Source organism: Eptesicus fuscus, chromosome 8 (assembly GCF_027574615.1).
Source record: "Eptesicus fuscus isolate TK198812 chromosome 8, DD_ASM_mEF_20220401, whole genome shotgun sequence".
NCBI classification, from domain to species: domain Eukaryota; kingdom Metazoa; phylum Chordata; class Mammalia; order Chiroptera; family Vespertilionidae; genus Eptesicus; species Eptesicus fuscus.
Window position 1 is genome coordinate 76,030,204 of NC_072480.1, and position 16,051 is coordinate 76,046,254.

Consider the following 16,051-nt stretch of genomic DNA (forward strand, 5'->3'; position numbering starts at 1 on the left):
TCTGCTCTCAGCCTGCCCAGACTCTCGGGGTGTCAACTGAGGAACCCCCTTCACGAGGTGGCAGAGGCTGGGGTTTGAGGACATCAAGGCAAGAGCACACACCCCTCCTTCTCTCCCCCTCCCTCCCACAGGTCATCGTGGACGGTCCCCCACACGCAGGGCTGCTGGCATCCACAACAGGAGGACCGCAGGACAGAGACCCATCTCCTGACAGCCAGACAGCTGTGAAGTTGCTTCACAGTCAATAAGATGGTGACCTGACAGCATCCAGGGGGCCGTCTTCGATGGGGGTTTCCTGTAGCTGGAATGTGAGGGGCAGCTGGCATCCTGGAGGACAGAATGGTTCCTGTGGGGAGGGGTGGAGGACTGTGACCAACCACCCTCGCCACCTGGAGTGTGCTGAGATGACCCGGGAAGGCACTCGGAACGACAGCTGGTTTCCCAGAGGTCCACAGGGTGGCTTCGGGGCGGAGGGGGCAGTGAAGATGAAGAAAAGGGGTATCGGGTGTTTTGGATGGACGGCACGTGGGGACAGAGTCATGAAGGAGCCTGCCTAGGTCAGGTCCCCACTGGCAAGGATGGGGGACTGGAGGCCAGCGGGAGTGTCTGGCCCAGCTGGGGGGAAGGTCCTGTAATGTGGGCCAGGGGTCCCAGCGCCCTGGGAGCAGAGTAGGGACTGTGACCAGGCACCCTCGGTACCTGGGCTCTCTGCCTCTGTGCACCTTAGTTTTCTCATCTGTAGAATGGGTTCATCCATTCTCTGCCTAAGTCTCGAGGCTTTGTCAGAATGGAACCCATCTACCTCCTGCTCCACAGAGTGCCAGGCCCTGATCCTGCAGGAGGGCCCTGGTCTACACAGTCACGTTTGTCAGGAAGGAAATAACTTTGCCCTCAGACCGCACACCCTGGCTGGGTCCTGGGTGCGACTGAGTCCTGCATGACCCAAAAGGAGTTGACAGGAGGCCACTGTCCTGCTTTGTGTCTGTCACACTTTCCTGAAAACCTGTCACAAGTCAATGCAGTTAGATGGCAGGTCCTGGGTGAGTCTAGCCAGTCCTAATCAGGGTTCCTGCAGCCCGGCCCACATACCTGTCTTGTTGAGCTTTAAATACTGGAGAAGTCAGGACCTGGAAGAACGCCCCGACTAGCACAGGGGTCTCCCTCTCTCCTGCCCGCTGGTTGCCCTCCTCCCTTGTCCCTTCTCCCAGGGCACCTGGGTGGAATACTCAGGCAGGCTGCATCTGGGAAGGGACAATGGGTCTCACAGGGCAGGGGGAGAAGAGGCAAGACATAGGAGTACCTTCCTTACTGCCCAGGCCTGGGCTGGTCCCAGACACTCTGAACCGCTATTGGAGGCCCATCGCTCTGACTGCAGCAGCCCCAGAATGGAATCCACTTCATGCCCTGGCCAGGCCATCCTTACTCAGCCACGGTCCTTCTCCAGGGCAGGCCCTCTGTGCCCCAACATCACTGGGGGCCGGGACCATCCGTGACACCAGGCACACAGCGGCCTTAGGATGCCAGCAGTTCAAGGGAGTGTTTGTCTTGTGGAGTGAAATATCTCAGGTCCTGGTGGGAGGGATGTATTTGGAGAGTGAGTTCACACACAAACCAAGCTTCGTCCAGCCTCGGGAGGTACCCAGGACTCTCTGGATAGAGATGCCAGGGAGATGCCTGCTCCACAGAGTTCATGGGGTCACAAGGTCATGGTTCAGGGAAAGCCATCTTCCGGGGTACTTGACCTCTGGGCTGCAAGTGTAAGTTCTGAACCCTGAACTGGTCGGGCTGGGGCACCGGGTGCACATAGAACCTGGGTCAAGTCCCCCAGCCCTGCCCACCAACTAGTCTAGCCTCTCCTTCAGTGCATGATTAGGTGAGAGTTAAAATTCTGTCAGAGTGATGAAGCCTCATGCTGCCTCCTCTTGGTTAAAGATTTCAGATGGTGACTTCCAGACAGAGAGGTTGTGGGAGGGTGCTGCCCTGCACCCACCACCAGGGGGCGCAGAGGGGCAAGTGCTGCTTGTCTGTCTCTGCAGGGTTTCCAGAAAGTGAGGGGCTTGCTGCATCCCCTTTTATATCGCTTTCCTTGGAAGCTGCAGGAAAAGACTAGAAATAAGCAGCAGTAGCAGCAACAGCATGTGTAGGTTGGCGCTCTGGGACAGCGACCTCCGAAGGCAGAGGCCGGTGGGGTGCCCTGTTATTGACCAGCGTCCCCTAGAGCGCCTCACGCCTCTCTCTCAACACTCAGAAACCCTGTCTACTTGCTATGCACCCCCACTTTCTCCACTACAAAATAGGTATGATAATAGAACCCATCTTAGTAGGTTGTAGAATTAATGACTTAAAACACACAAAATGCTCTACGCATTTGCCATTGGCACAGTTCTCCTGGCCGCTGGTATTTCATTCTTCCTGCACAGCCCCTACATCACCTGGGCCCACGGTGCAACATTTTCTTTTCCTTTTTTGTAAAAATTGTTGACAGTGTAACAGGTGTCCTTGCCCCCCCCCCCCACCACCCCTTTGCCCTCCTCCACTCAGCGCCGCCCACTGTGCAACATTTCCACATCTCGCGGATCCGCCTGCTGTTTAGGAGGCGTGGTGCTCTGGACCCTGGGGTGGGGCAGCCGCTGAACGTCACTTTCCAAAGCGATGTAGTTAACTCTGAGGGCACTGCGTGTGGATGAATTCAGAGGCACTGGGTGTCCAGTATCTGTCTCCCCCAGGGGAATGGAAACTCCGAGAGGCCAGGCGTTTGCTTCCATCACTGCGGTGTTCCTAGTGTTTAGAGCAGTGCCTGGCCCATGGTAGGAGTTCAGTAAACATTCATGGGTGACAGTGGGGAATATGCTTGTGATGTAGTAAAAACTTGTTTTAAAAAAGTGTGGTACTATAGGATGCCAATTTTATTTTTTTAAAAAAAAAGCGACATTTATCTCCATATATAGCTCCCTCCATATGTATCTAGAGAAAGAAAACACTTCAGTGAAATATATGAAAATTCTTACCGATAAACCGAAGGTAATGCGGTGATAGTTTTTGTTATTTCCCACACGATGTACAATGAAAATGCATATTGGATTTTGGGGAGAAGATTAACATTGGAGAGAATAAGATGGAGGCTTTGCCATGGGTGTTTGGGGCCCCTGGGAAGGGACACACCCAGGCGTCGCTGGTGTTGCTCAGGAGTGTGGCTGCCTGGGGCCTGCCCTGCCCCTGCCCCCGGAGGACTGTGCTGGCCTCCCTCGTTTATGGGTATCTGAGTAGGTGTGGGGACAGCAGGGACAGAGGAGGAAGCTGGGTCAGGCCTGGGTCTACAGGGAGCCACCACCGGGTACCACTGGCCAAGCCTGTTTGTGATAGAAAATGTCACTGAGTGAGCCACTTGCATCAGTTCTCTATCCCCCCCATCCCCATAAGCTGATTCTTTGGGGGACCCCAATGAGCGGGAAGTCCAGGAGAACGACTTACAGGCAGCCTGGGCAATTTGGCTTCACCCCACCCTAAATTTCAATGGCCATCTGGCTGGCTGACCTGGCCAAGCAGGAGGCGTGGGTTCCGCCCTCGTCCCCCGCCTGGGCCACTCTGCTGGCCGAGCCTCCGCTCCGAGACAGGGCAGAAGCCGCTCGATGGCCACCAGGGGCCTGCAGGCGACATGGACGAGGCCCAATGAACAGTGAAACATGCTTCTGATTTGGGAGGGTTTATATGCGAAGTAGCAACAATTAACTGCCAAACTAGCCACACTGTGCAAGCATAAGCTGCACGTGGCTCAGAGTGAGGCCAGCTACACACAGCAGCAAGGGGTGGATGACGGACAAACGGGAAAGGGTGACCTGGGGCCAGGCACCTTCCTGGCCTGTGGCACAGTGCCAGGTGCGGGGGAACCAGAGAGAGGACTCGGCCAATGCTGTTCTGCTCATTTGTCAGGGCAGCCCCCCGCCCCCCGCCCAGGAAAGCTCATTTCTGGGGCAGCGTCTCAGCTCCCTGATTCAGGCTGTCTCTGAGCACCCAGGTAATCTGGGACTGACTTTGTGGGCCATCACGAATAGCAGAGCCCACTCCAGGTCTGTGGGTCTGACTTTGTTTATGAGGTTTCCTAGGATCTGAAGGGTTGTGTGCCCATGGCCTGGGAAGCCCAGGCTTCATGCCATCTCCCTGGGCCCAGCATCATGCAAGCTCCCTGGGCCCACCTCCCTTTCCTCATTTACATTTCATGGAACAAGATGCACAGAAGGAAGGAAGGGGGGGTCTCCTGAGGGCAGTGGAAGAGGGAGAGCGTCTTTGTTCATCCTTTATTGTGTCTTTTTAAAAGATGGCATCATGGCTCACCCAGTGGGTCAGTGATTCACACGCGGGTCATCGGTGCCCTTCAAACAGGTTCCTGTGGCGGTTTTCAGGGCTGCTTGGCTGCGTCCCTCTGCATCTCCTGGCCGACCCCAGGAGACAGAAGTGGAGACCCTTGGGTACCGGCCAGAAAGAAGGAGTGGGTGCTGAGGGGAACCGAGGAAGCTGGGGGGAGGTCAGGCAGGCAACCTGGCCCCCTCTGTTCTACTTCCTGTCCCCCCAGGCTCCCCCTGTTCACCCGTCACCATGTGCAAATTACCTTCTCCAGGGCCGCTACACGCTCTCCTTCACCTTCTTTCTGGTGGAGTATGGAATGCAGCACACCCAGCTGGTCCTGGTCCTGGCGGCCAAGAGGAGGGGAGGGGCTGAGAGAGAGGCAGGCCCCGGGCCACAGGTGCCTGGAGTGTGGAGCCCAGGCCCCAGGCCCAGGCAACACCCCTTCAACCCCACATGCACGCCACAGGGTCTCCGCTCCAACCTCTACTGCACCCCACTACTCAAGTCCCGGGGAGCCAAGGTCTTGTCTCTGTGGCTTCCGGGCCCCGTGCACAAAAGCAGATTCCAGTGCAGAGCCAGGCCTTCCTTTCCTCCAGGTGCCCAAGGGTGACCCGCCCACCACCATGTGTGCTGTCCTCTGTCCTGGAAGGCCTGGGCCAGAAGGGACCCGTGGACATGAGAGACGCTTGGAGACTAGCTGAGCCAGGTGTCACCGGGTGGTTCCCACAGCCAGCCCAGCACGCTTCCAGAGCACCTCAGCCTGTGCTTGCCTCGCTGTGGGGTGGTCGCTGGGCTTCCAGCCAAGGCTGCCTCAGTATGAGAGGGCAGCCCCCCTCCCTCGGCAGGGACCACCATGGCTTGGTGCCCAAATGTCCCGCTGGCTGCTATGGGCTACTGGCATATGGGTATCTGACCCCACCCTCCGAGCGGGGCCGAGGGGCAGGCTGGACAGAGAAGCCTTTGCTCTGAGGGAAACTGAGCTGGCAGGCCTAGCCCTCCAAGGGGCCCACTGCAGACCCCCTTCCCGCTGGCCTCGAGGCCTCCAGTGGCCACAGCTTGCTTTTTGAGTGCCGGCCTGTCTCACAGGTTTCCTGGGGCAGCTGGGTCCTGGGGGTGATGGGCTGGGACCCAGAGACCAGGAGGGTGGACCTGAGATTGTCCGACCTTTGGGGCAGAAAATAAAGCTGCCAAGCTGCACCGAATGTGGCTGAATCCAGCACTGTGTCCATTGAGTAGCGAAGAGAAAAATAAAGGTCTGCTTAAGAAAGGACTGCTTATTTTAGGCCTAGATTTGAGAGCGTGACAAGACCATCCCAAAATCTCTCATGTCGCCCTAACCAGTTTGGCTCAGTGGATAGAGTGTCAGCCTGCGGACTCAAGGGTCCCAGGTTCGATTCCGGTCAAGGGCATGTACCTTGGTTTCGGGCACATCCCCAGTAGGGGGTATACAGGAGGCAGCTGATCCATGTTTCTCTCTCATCGATGTTTCTAACTCTCTATCCCTCTCCCCTCCTCTCTGTAAAAAAAATCAATAAAATATTTTTTAAAAAACTCAAAATCTTTCACATCATAAAAGCCAACATGACCAGCTGTGTAAGTTGAGATCCGAAGAGAGATGGGTCTTCTGAGTGAAGATGGAATAAAAATTCCTCACAGAAACTCTCTCCTGGAATACACGCACATCGGGGCGGAAAGCAGCAATAACGACAACAGCCAAATAAGCGAAGGGCCCTAATGCCATAAACACTCAGAGCTGGCGATCCGGCTGGCACCGACGGAGGAGCCCATCCCACCAGCACCTGTCAGTGCGTCCGAATCTGCACTTCAAAACCATGTGCTCCTGTGTGGTCCTCCCCGTTCTTGAGAGGAACTTGGGTGATTTCCAGCTTTTCCTCTTGGTTGTGCTATTCCACCTTCTTTATTTTAAATGACCGTGTGTCAGTTTTACAAAGCAAACGGAAATTTTTTTAAAGTATGCAAACAATTAAACCAAGATATTAATATAGGTGTTCATTCTGAGTGGTGAGAAGTTGAATACATTGCTCTTTTCTTCCTTGTGTTTTTCTCTGTATTGTTTCAAATAAAATAGGTCCGTGGGCCCTTGGGTGGCCTAGAAGTAAGTACCCCACCTTCTCCCAGCACCCTTTACGGCCCACGAAGTGGTGGGGCTTCAATGGCCCTACACAATCTTCACCCCAATAGTGTGTGGGTGGTCAGGTCACATGTGAGGGGTCCTCCCACTGCCAGCAGGACCAAAGTGTGTGACCTTTTGCAGCCCATGAGATGATATCCTACTCTCATCTTCCCTTCTTCCCTTCTATTTCCTTCCCCCGGGTTCTGCCCATTTTGTTGCTTGATGGAATGGGAAGAGAGAGTCTGGCTATGGAGTAAGGTGGGACTCAAAGCAAAGGTTGTGCCAGACCCCTTAGAAGGTTAGATGCCCTGTTGCACACGCTCAGCCCCTCCAGCCTCCGTAAATGCTTAGGTCACTGCATGCATCTAGAGGAAGAGGGAAGGCACAGTGGACCCACTAGAGACCGGGGTAGAGGAACAGTCTCCCCACCTCCCCAAGCATGAATCCTTTACTCACTCATCTTCTGACAAATCCCCCAGGTCCATTTGGGACCGCTTCTCTTCTCTCATGGCACATGTGACCACCTGTGAGAAGCAGCAGAAGCACTTTAGGGGATGGGGTGGGGGAGGGAGTCAACCACAGGCACCAGGCCGGACATGCTGGGCCTGCCCAAGGATCAGATGGAGACGTGAAGACTGCACTGGCCCTGAGCACAAGACTGGGACCCATCAAGTGGAAATTTCTAATTACGGGACCCTGACCAGGGAACTGTGGCCTGGATACGGGCCACCATGACCTCTAGATTGTAGATCAGGAGACGTGAGCCCTTAGGCTCAACTCTGCCTCCTTGAGTCCTTAGAACATGTGGTGCCCCATGGTAGCCTTGTCAGGAGTTAATAATCAGCTCTCTTCATTGTACAGCATGTTCTGAGGGCAAAGAGATAAAAGGTGCAATTTGGAAAAAAATAACCCTCAGCCTGCAGCTTAAATTGGCCAAGACAAACAATGTCTACAAACATGACTGCTCACTAGAGCAGAAAAATGGAAAAGACATCCCAGAGAGACCTTTGAGTCAAACATTTCTCTTTACAGAAAATGATGATGATGATGATGGTGATGATGATGATGGTGATGATGGTGATGATGATGGTGATGCTGCTGCTGAACATGATGGTGATAGTGGTGATGGTATAATGATGGTGATGATGATGGTGATGGTGGTGGTGGAGTAAGGTGGGACTCAAAACAAAGGTTGTGCCAGATTCCTTAGGTGGTTAGATGATGATACCTAATACTGAGGCTTTCTGGGTACTAGACACTGTTTGAGGGCTTTATAGAACAACCCTGGGGTGTGGGTACTACTAAGATACCCATTTTACATATGAGACAACTGAGGCCCAGAGAGGTATAGTGACTTGTTTGAGCACTTACTGGCAGAGCTGGACGTGGAGGCCAGGTCTCCTAATTCCTAAGCTTCTGCCCTTTCTAATACCCTAGAATGATCCCACAAGAGGTTCTCAGGACCCATGGACACCCCAATGGTTGACCCGGGCCCTAGAGTGTTGGAATGCATGCACGTTAGAGTGAGGGAGGATGAGAAAGAGGAGGGGGTGTCCTCCAGCCCCCTAGACCAGTCTTCAACACCCTGGAGCTTTCTTGATGCCGTTGTCCCTATCTTTGCCTCAGCCTCCAACACACATGTGCACGGGGCAAGTTCCCCAGAAAAGCTTTGCGGGCCTGAGCACAAGCATTTCCTGGTGGGTGGTTTGGCTTTGTTGTGTGAAGGGTTTTTACCTCTTCAGCATGGTCTCCCAGGTCAATCTCCACAAACATAGATGGTTTCTGTGAATGAAAACCAAAGAGACGTGGATGAAAGACTTGCGTGAGCGAGGGAGGTGAGTAGATTTTCTGGGAGGTAGAGTGGACTCCTGAGCCCCAGTCAGGGTCTGAGCAATTACTACTGGGACCACCAGAAACTGGCAGTGCTCAGTGGGGGCTCCTGAGAAGTTGGGGAGAGAGCTGCTGGCAGTGTGGATGGCAAGGTGTCCATGGGCCATCTCTGGCAGAGGAGGGAGAGGGAGGGATATGGCCTTCCCACATCTCCCTGCTCGCCTTCCATCAGGGCCCTGAGACCCAGAGGGTTTCTCCCACCTTTACCCTCTGAGAACCAGGGCCTCCAGGAAACAGGTGATGTCCAGATCTGGAGCAGCCCCTCCAAGCCCACTTCAGACCTGCTCACCTTTAGTTCTGCCTCCAGAAACCTACCTGGGACCCCACGTTACCAGGTCGTAAAGGCTCGCACTGAGATGTGAGAAGCCCAGGCAGCTCAGGTGTTGCTGCCCCTTATTGGCACCTTGGCTCAGTCCAGAATGTGCTTACAATGATAGTGCTTTAAGCAACACCAAGGGAAATATTTGGGGTGGGTGAAGGACTCCCCAGAATCCCTGGAATTGCACCAAGGACCATCTGTTGTAAATCCTGGTTAAACACATCCAATTACCTCTCCTTTCCCTACCACACAGATTAGGAAGGAGAATGACAGCCACCTTCCCTCAGAAAGTGCCCCGTGCCAATCGCTACTACAGCACTGACATGTCTCTGGCCAATGCATCAGGGCCTGGGATTTGGGGATGTTTCCCTGGGCCAAGGTCAAGCTGAGTGTTGCCTCCTGTCAAGGACCCACATGCCTTTAGCCACTGCACTGTTTGGAACTGGGATGCCCCAGCATGAGGCCAAGAGCACAGAGCTTGACCTGGAAGGCTCTCTGGGGTCAGGGCAAGGCTTGGTCCAGCCTGTTCCATGGTCCTATCTGATGACTTGGGACCACACATCCCTGATGTGCTCGTGGTCTAGCAGGACTATGCCTGATAGGCCTCTCCATCAGACATCTGTCACCAAATTAAAAAGCTCTTGCCTCTTTTTCCAGAAGGTCTTCCAGCTTTATGGACTCCAACTCCTGTTCCTATAAGAAGACACCAAACAGGTGAGTAAAGGCAGGACTCTGACCCGAGGGGACAGCAGCACATGGATGTTCAAGGACCACGGCCTGACCTTGGCCTCCTGGGAGCATTTGTCTGCGTGCTCGTCTTCTTCATGCTCCTCTTGGTCGCTGGCCTCTGAGTCACTCTTCTCAGCCTCTGGCTCCGGCTTTCCACTCTCATGGTCCAACTTTTCAAGGGCGTCCTGGTCCTTCTCCTGCTGGTCTTCCTCGAGGTTTGCCTGACTGTACGAGTGGAAATAAGGTTTGGAATCGGTGTCATGGAGACAGCTTCCCGGTGGCACCTTTCTCCCTCTTGGGCATCGGCAGCTCGGGAGCAGCTCCAGCCTGGATACGGAGGCAGGGAGGGGCCTGAGTGTGCAGGGCCTGCCTCCTTCCTGGGGGCAGAGGGTGGGTGGGCAGACCCGTCAGAGCAGGAGGGGAGGGGCCGTGTGCAGAGGATGAGCAGTGATGCTCAGGTTGCGCCTGTCCACTATCCTGCACACCCAGACCTTCCCCAGCGTGAGCCTCCGCCAGCTGGGATGACACCACCCCTTTTCAGGGACAGGAGCCAGCTCCAGGACTCTGGGGCCACCACACAGCTGTCGTTGGAGGGCGGAGGGGAGCGGAGGGGCTTGCAGCCCTGAGAACCACCCTGGTTCCCCCTGCCTCAGACCCTCCCATCTGAACCCCCGGGGTCCTCTCAGGATACCCAGGGCTCCTTCAGGGCCTCCAAGTCTTCACCTTGGTGCTGGCCCCACTTCCCGCCCCGTGGTGAAAACCACCCCTGCCGGGCAAAGCCCACTTACCAGACGGTGTCTTCGGCGTTGCTTTTTAGGTCCTTTCCCTGATCTTCAGACTCTGAGGAGGAAGGAGCAGGTTGTCAGAACGCTGGCCGGCCCGAGGCCCACAGCTCAGCCCTGCGAGGTACGGGTGGGGCCAGGCCCCAGGGTGCTGGGCTCCCCGCAGCTCCAGGCACACTGCATGCTTAGTGTTGGCCTGATGACCAACGGTTATGACTAAAGCCAGCCTCCATGTTTATCCTGACAGGTTGTCTCCTGCCCCAACGACACCCCCTCTGCACCAGGCCCCACCCCACACCACCTCTGCCTCTCTAGGCAGAGCTCGGGTGAGGCCTAAAGCACTGACTTTACAGGGGCAGCCCGGGCATCCGCCTGCGCAGCACACTGACTGGGAGCGGCAGAAGTGGAGGGCAGGGGCGGGGACCCACTGGGCCAGCCCGTCCCACAGGGGAGGGCGGTGCAGCCCCAGGAGGTGGCACTTGAGACACACACGGCTTGTCCAGGAACCTCCTGTCCTTGTTCCTCCTCAGAAGGGCGTGGCCAGGGGGTTTACCGTGTCATTTTTCCAAGGAAAGTGCTGCCCGAGGCCCAGCTGGTCGGGATCTTTGTCCAGGGCACTCAGTAGTCCGAGAACCTGCCTGGCATCCAGGGAGCTGTTCTTCCAGCCGCAGCCTCCCATACACAGCGATTGTCAGGAAATAATTAAGGTAAAGCTGCATTTTGGTGACTTTGGCAGGATCAGAGCATGAGCTGCGTGAACTATTTTCATCAGGACAGAGACCTCTCACGGGAGAGCTTCGGAGGAGTTATGCAGGAGGGGTTCCGTAACCCTCTTTAGGACCTGAGCGAGCCTCAGAGGGCACTCAAGGTCGCGACATTGAAAGTTCTGTTTCTGTGCAGTCCCACCTGAGCCGGGAAGGGTGGAGATGCTCGGCTCCCTGCAGTAGTGGCTCCTCCCACAAGCAGCTTGGTCCCCGGACACCGAGGGCCCTGATGCAAGCACAGCCTGCGGGGAGTTCCAAAGCTTTCAGTACTGCTTTTGATGGAAGACATAGCCAGGGCACCTCTGAGCAGCTCCCATCCTGGAGAATCGCCTTACAGAATCTGGTTGTCGGATCCGCTACTCCAGGCCTTGTGTTCAGGGTTGTTTCGGCTCACAGGCCTCGGGCTGGGACGACTGCCCGAGAGAGGAGGTGACGGCCCGGTTCCCAGTGGGTGCCCTGCACCCTGCTCCTGCTGTTCTAAGGGGTCTGATCGGCTGGTCCTTGCCTTCTCTCATGCTGGTCCTTTCCTGACACCTCTCTCCCGACCCCTGCCATCTTCCAAGGCCATCCTTCCTGGGACCTGGGTGCCCCTGCCCAGTGCTCTGCGACCCGCTTTAGAGGGAGCTTTTCATCACGGCTGGGCCTTCCTGGTGCTCAGCACAGGTGGCCTCGGGCTGTGTCATCTGGGCATTGTCTCCCACTGCTCTTGAGTTCCCTGTGGATACGAACTAGGTCTTCTTCCTCCTCCTCATTCTTCATGCCCGCACAGGCTCGGGGGCCTGATCTGCGGCTGTGCTGCCCCCAGGCAGACACTGGCCATGCCAGGGACAAACAGCCCTGAAGGCCAAGGGCAGGGATTTGAGAGGGGGCACAACTGTGTCCTCAGAGACTATTTTAGGGCTTGGGACAGTAGTCCCGCTTACACGCAGTTTCAGTTCTGAGGTCACCTGTAGACTGAAAATATTAAATGGAAAATGCCAGAACGAAACAATTAACACGTCTTCATTGTGTGCCATTCTGAGTTGCGTGAGGGAACCTCTCACTGTCCCATTCCATCCTCCCCGGGATGTGAATCGTCCTTTTGTCCAGCGCCCCCACGCTGTGTACGCTCTCTGCCCGTTAGTCACGGGGCAGCCACCCTGGTTGTCAGATCCACTGTGTGGTAGCCCCATGCTTGCGTTCGAGTAACTCTTATCTTATTAATAACTAGAAGCTCGGTGCACGAAATTTGTGTCACTGGGGGTGTCATTCAGCCCAGCCTGCACCCTCTCCAATCTGGGACCCCTCGAGGGATGTCTGGCTGCCCTACCTGGATCAGGCCTATACGGGCAGTTGGACATCCCTCTCACAATCCAGGACTGCTGGCACCCAACTGCTCACCTGCCTGCCTTCCTGATTGCCCCTAACCGCTTCTGCCTGCCAGCCTGATCACCCCCTAACCACTGCCCTGCCAGCCTGATTGATGCCTAACCGCTCCCCTGCCAGCCTGTTTGCCCCTAACTGCCCTCCCCTGCAGGCCTGGTCACCCCTAACTGCCCTCCCCTGAAGGCCTGGTTCCCCCCAACTGCTCTCCTCTGCAGGCCTGGGTCCCTCCCAACTGCCCATCCCTGCTGGCCATCTTGTGGCAGCCATCTTGTGTCCACATGGGGGCAGCTATTTTGTGTGTTGGAGTGATGGTCAATCTGCATATTACTCTTTTATTAGATAGGATGGCCCCAAAGCACAAGAGAGGCGGTCCTGGCCATTCTGCTAGGCCAGTGGTCGGCAAACTGCGGCTCGCGAGCCACATGCGGCTCTTTGGCCCCTTGAGTGTGGCTCTTCCACAAAAATACCATGTGCGGGCGCGCACATACAGTGCGATTGAAACTTCGTGGCCCATGCGCAGAAGTCGGTTTTCGGCTCTCAAAAGAAATTTCAATCGCTGTACTGTTGATATTTGGCTCTGTTGACTAATGAGTTTGCCGACCACTGTGCTAGGCCAAAGAGGAGCTGCCGAGTGCTTCCTTTCAGGGAAAAGGCGTGTGTATGTAGGAGAAAACACAGCAAATATAGTGTTCATTACTATCTGTGGTTTCAGGCGTCCACTGGGGGTCTTGACAAGTATCCTCCATGGATAAGGGAACCAGGGTAGCTCTCGAGACGCCCCTCAGGGAGAAAGGAGCAGTGCGGCCTCCACCTCAGATAAGAGGGCTGACTCATGGTCAGTAAGTAGCATTGAAGCAGGGATTTAAAAACTGACTTCTTTTGGAAAATCTTTAGCAGCCCATGGGCCCGTGCACGTGCATGTGTGTGTATGTGCATGTGCTTTGTATGTGCCTGTTTTAGAAGACATGGGGCTGCCCTGCCAGTGCGGCCTAATGATTGAGAATCAACCCATGAACCAGGAGGTCACGGTTCAATTCCCAGTCAGGGCACATGCCTCGGTTGCAGGTTTGATCCCTGTTAGGGGGCATGCTGGAGGTAGCCGCTCAGTGAAGTTTCTCTCTCATTGATGTTTCTAACTCTCTATCCCTCTACCTTCCTCTCTCCCTCTCTCAAAAAAAAAAAAAAAAAAAAAATCAGTAGAAGACATGGGGCTGTCCCAGACAGATCAAATACTTTTTCTTCCTATTATGTATCCGGCAAAAAGAGTCATGCCCTAGACAGTTTGGCTCAATGGATAGAGCGCTGGCCTGTGGACTGAAGAGTCCCGGGTTTGATTTCAGTCAAGGGCACATGCCCAGGTTAGAGGTTCGGTCCCCAGTAGGGGGCATGCAAGAGGCTGCCAATCAACCATTCTCTTTCATCATTGATATTTCTATGTCTCTCTGCCTCTCCCTTCCTCTCTGAAATCAATAAAAATAGGTTAAAAAATAAAAGAATCAGTAAAGAGAGAGACATTATTTCTCTTTCCCCCGTTTTAAGATGTGGACAAGGCCTGGGGCAGCCTCCCTGGCGTGTGGCTGGCGCGGCTCCTGCTCTGCACCCTCCGGCTCGGGCTCCGGGAAGCCGAGACCCCCGTGCAGCCTGGGACCCTGGGGCCTGGGTGGCGGGACCACAGGCCCCGCAGAAGCCTTTCTACCACCGCTCCATGGCCGGCGTTATTGGCACATGCCCTCTGTGTCCACTTGCAACATTTCCCACGCAGACTCAGGTTGATCTCCTCTTCTGGGAACTTGGATCTTCTTGAGGGAAGTGTGGCCCTGCTCAGAGCCTGAGCGGGAGGGAGGCGGAGCTCCAGCAGCTCCTCTCTCCTCAAACAACACACCTTTGGACTTTGACACTAGAGAGGAAGAGACAGGTCCATACCCCGACCTCTGAAAGTCGCCCCTAGAGCGTGAACAAGCAAGCTGTATTTCCCTTTTACAGTTCCATTTCTTCTCGGCCTACGCATCAAAGGCCACCTGCTGGCGAGAGGTTCCCGGGAGAACCAGCAGGACTCTCAGTCACTGCCGTCCTCCCGCCAGCTCAGATCCTGTTGCTCTGGGGAAAGTGCTGTGAGGAGCAGGGGCGGGGGGGGGGGGGGGGGGGGGGGGGGGTGGACGCGGGCGGTGGTGGTGGTGCGTGGAGGACGAGTCTGGGTTAGCTAACGTTCCGGATGCAGGTCCACATAAGGACCAGGGTGTTTCGGGACCCATCCCCGCTTCCACCACACCATGGCCTCGCTTGGCATGTTTAGAAATATCCTGGGGTGGCAAACACAGCTAGCATAAGGTATAAACCTACAGACTTTATCACTTAAAGGCCACCTTAGTGCCAAGCCTGACGGGCAGTACCCTCCCCCACAGGGTCACTGCCCGACCCCAGGCCCCGGGAGGCGCTGTGGATCCATGAATGAGACGGAGGCTAGACTCAGATGCCAGAGTACACCCCGAGACCCTGCCCGTGCCGGCCCTCCCGAGGCCGTGGTATTCTCCACGTGTCTGACAGCTCTGCAGGCCCGCAGGGCTCCCCAGGGTCCGGTCGGTCCTCACCCACTTCATCCAGTTGGCCACCCACCCTGGGGGCCGACACTCAAGAGGGCCTGACCCGAGCCCCAGCGGGTTGTGTCGCCTGAAAGCCTCAGTGTGCAGCGCCCCCACCTGGGCCCTCAGGGTAGGGGCAGGGGCAGGGGGGGCGGGCGGGAGGTGCCCTGCGCTGGCTGCGGCCCCTACCTAGCTCCTTGGACGGCTTCTGGATGCCGCTCGGGGGGTCGCCCTTCTGGTGTAAGCTGCCCATGCTCTGGCTCCTCTGCAGTTCAGCCCCCTCGCTGGTCCCCTTGGGGTGTCCGGTGGCCACCCCCAAAGGAGGAGCCCCAGCGCCTGGCCGGTGCCTCCTGTACACGGTGGTGGCCTCCTTCTCCATCCTTCTCCTCCCTTCAGGTCTCAGGAAAGAAGAGGGACCCGGCCTCAGACGGAGGGCATGGCTTTCAACCTCTTCCGAGGCGAGCAGCCCGAGTGTGCCCAGTGGGCCCCGGTTGCTAAGTGTCCCCTGTGACATCACGCAAGGTCAGAGGTCAGAGGTCATCCAGAGCAGCCCTTCCCTCAGGATGCTGGGTTCCCCTCCTTCCAGGCCTTCCTGGCTTGTCCCCCAGAAAAGCAGAGGAAGAGGGGCCAGGCGACCTGAGGGGGCAGAGTGGGCACAGATCAAAGCTGGGCAAACGGACGAAGGACTCAGAAGTGGTGGTGGGTCTGCGGGCCTCTCAGGGGTGGGGCGGAGGTGTTTTCTCCGCACCCTGCGTGACGAGAGGTGCCCTCGGCTTCAGAGGCAGGGCTGCCTGGGACGGGCAGGCTTGAGCTGCACTGACCAAGAAACCCCACTCAACTCTGCATTTCAGCCTGCGTTTGCTGGCACTGGCATCACAAAGTACCACGGCCCGCGTGCCTTAACCATTTTCCTTCTCGATTGGAGGCCTCTCTCCTTGGCGTGCAGATGGCTGTCCCGTCCTCACATGCTCGTCCCTCTGTGCACGTCTGCGTGTCTGTGTCCTGATCTCCTCTTCTCACAAGGACCCCAGTGGCACGGGATTAGGGCCACACTAATGACTTCACGTAACCTTAACGCCTCTTATTCATTCATTCATTCATTTGAAAACCAATTTTATTTATTTTTAAATGTATTTTTTATTGAT

The 16,051-nt window shown here is 56.0% G+C and overlaps 1 protein-coding gene and 1 long non-coding RNA gene across 3 annotated transcripts; both read right to left on the reverse strand.

The window, feature by feature from the left end:
• Nucleotides 1-2,888: 2,888 nt before the first annotated feature.
• LOC129150109 (uncharacterized) lies at nt 2,889-3,575 on the reverse strand. The gene is made up of 2 exons (XR_008556836.1): nt 3,472-3,575; nt 2,889-3,350 (listed from the first exon to the last, which is right to left on the reverse strand). It is a non-coding gene; the product is annotated as an uncharacterized LOC129150109 (long non-coding RNA).
• A 706-nt stretch (nt 3,576-4,281) lies between these two features.
• C8H13orf46 (chromosome 8 C13orf46 homolog) lies at nt 4,282-15,394 on the reverse strand. Of its 2 annotated transcripts, none has more exons than XM_028148767.2 (8): nt 15,096-15,394; nt 10,205-10,256; nt 9,470-9,641; nt 9,333-9,380; nt 8,213-8,260; nt 6,935-7,002; nt 4,607-4,687; nt 4,282-4,429 (listed from the first exon to the last, which is right to left on the reverse strand). In XM_028148767.2, the coding sequence occupies exons 1-7, from the start codon at nt 15,283-15,285 to the stop codon at nt 4,621-4,623; spliced, it is 645 nt and encodes a 214-aa protein (XP_028004568.2). In that variant the 5' UTR covers nt 15,286-15,394; the 3' UTR covers nt 4,282-4,429; nt 4,607-4,620. The 2 variants fall into 2 exon arrangements, with proteins under 2 accessions (XP_028004568.2, XP_028004567.2); XM_028148766.2 differs by having other exon boundaries at nt 4,282-4,461.
• Between the last annotated feature and the right edge of the window lie 657 nt (nt 15,395-16,051).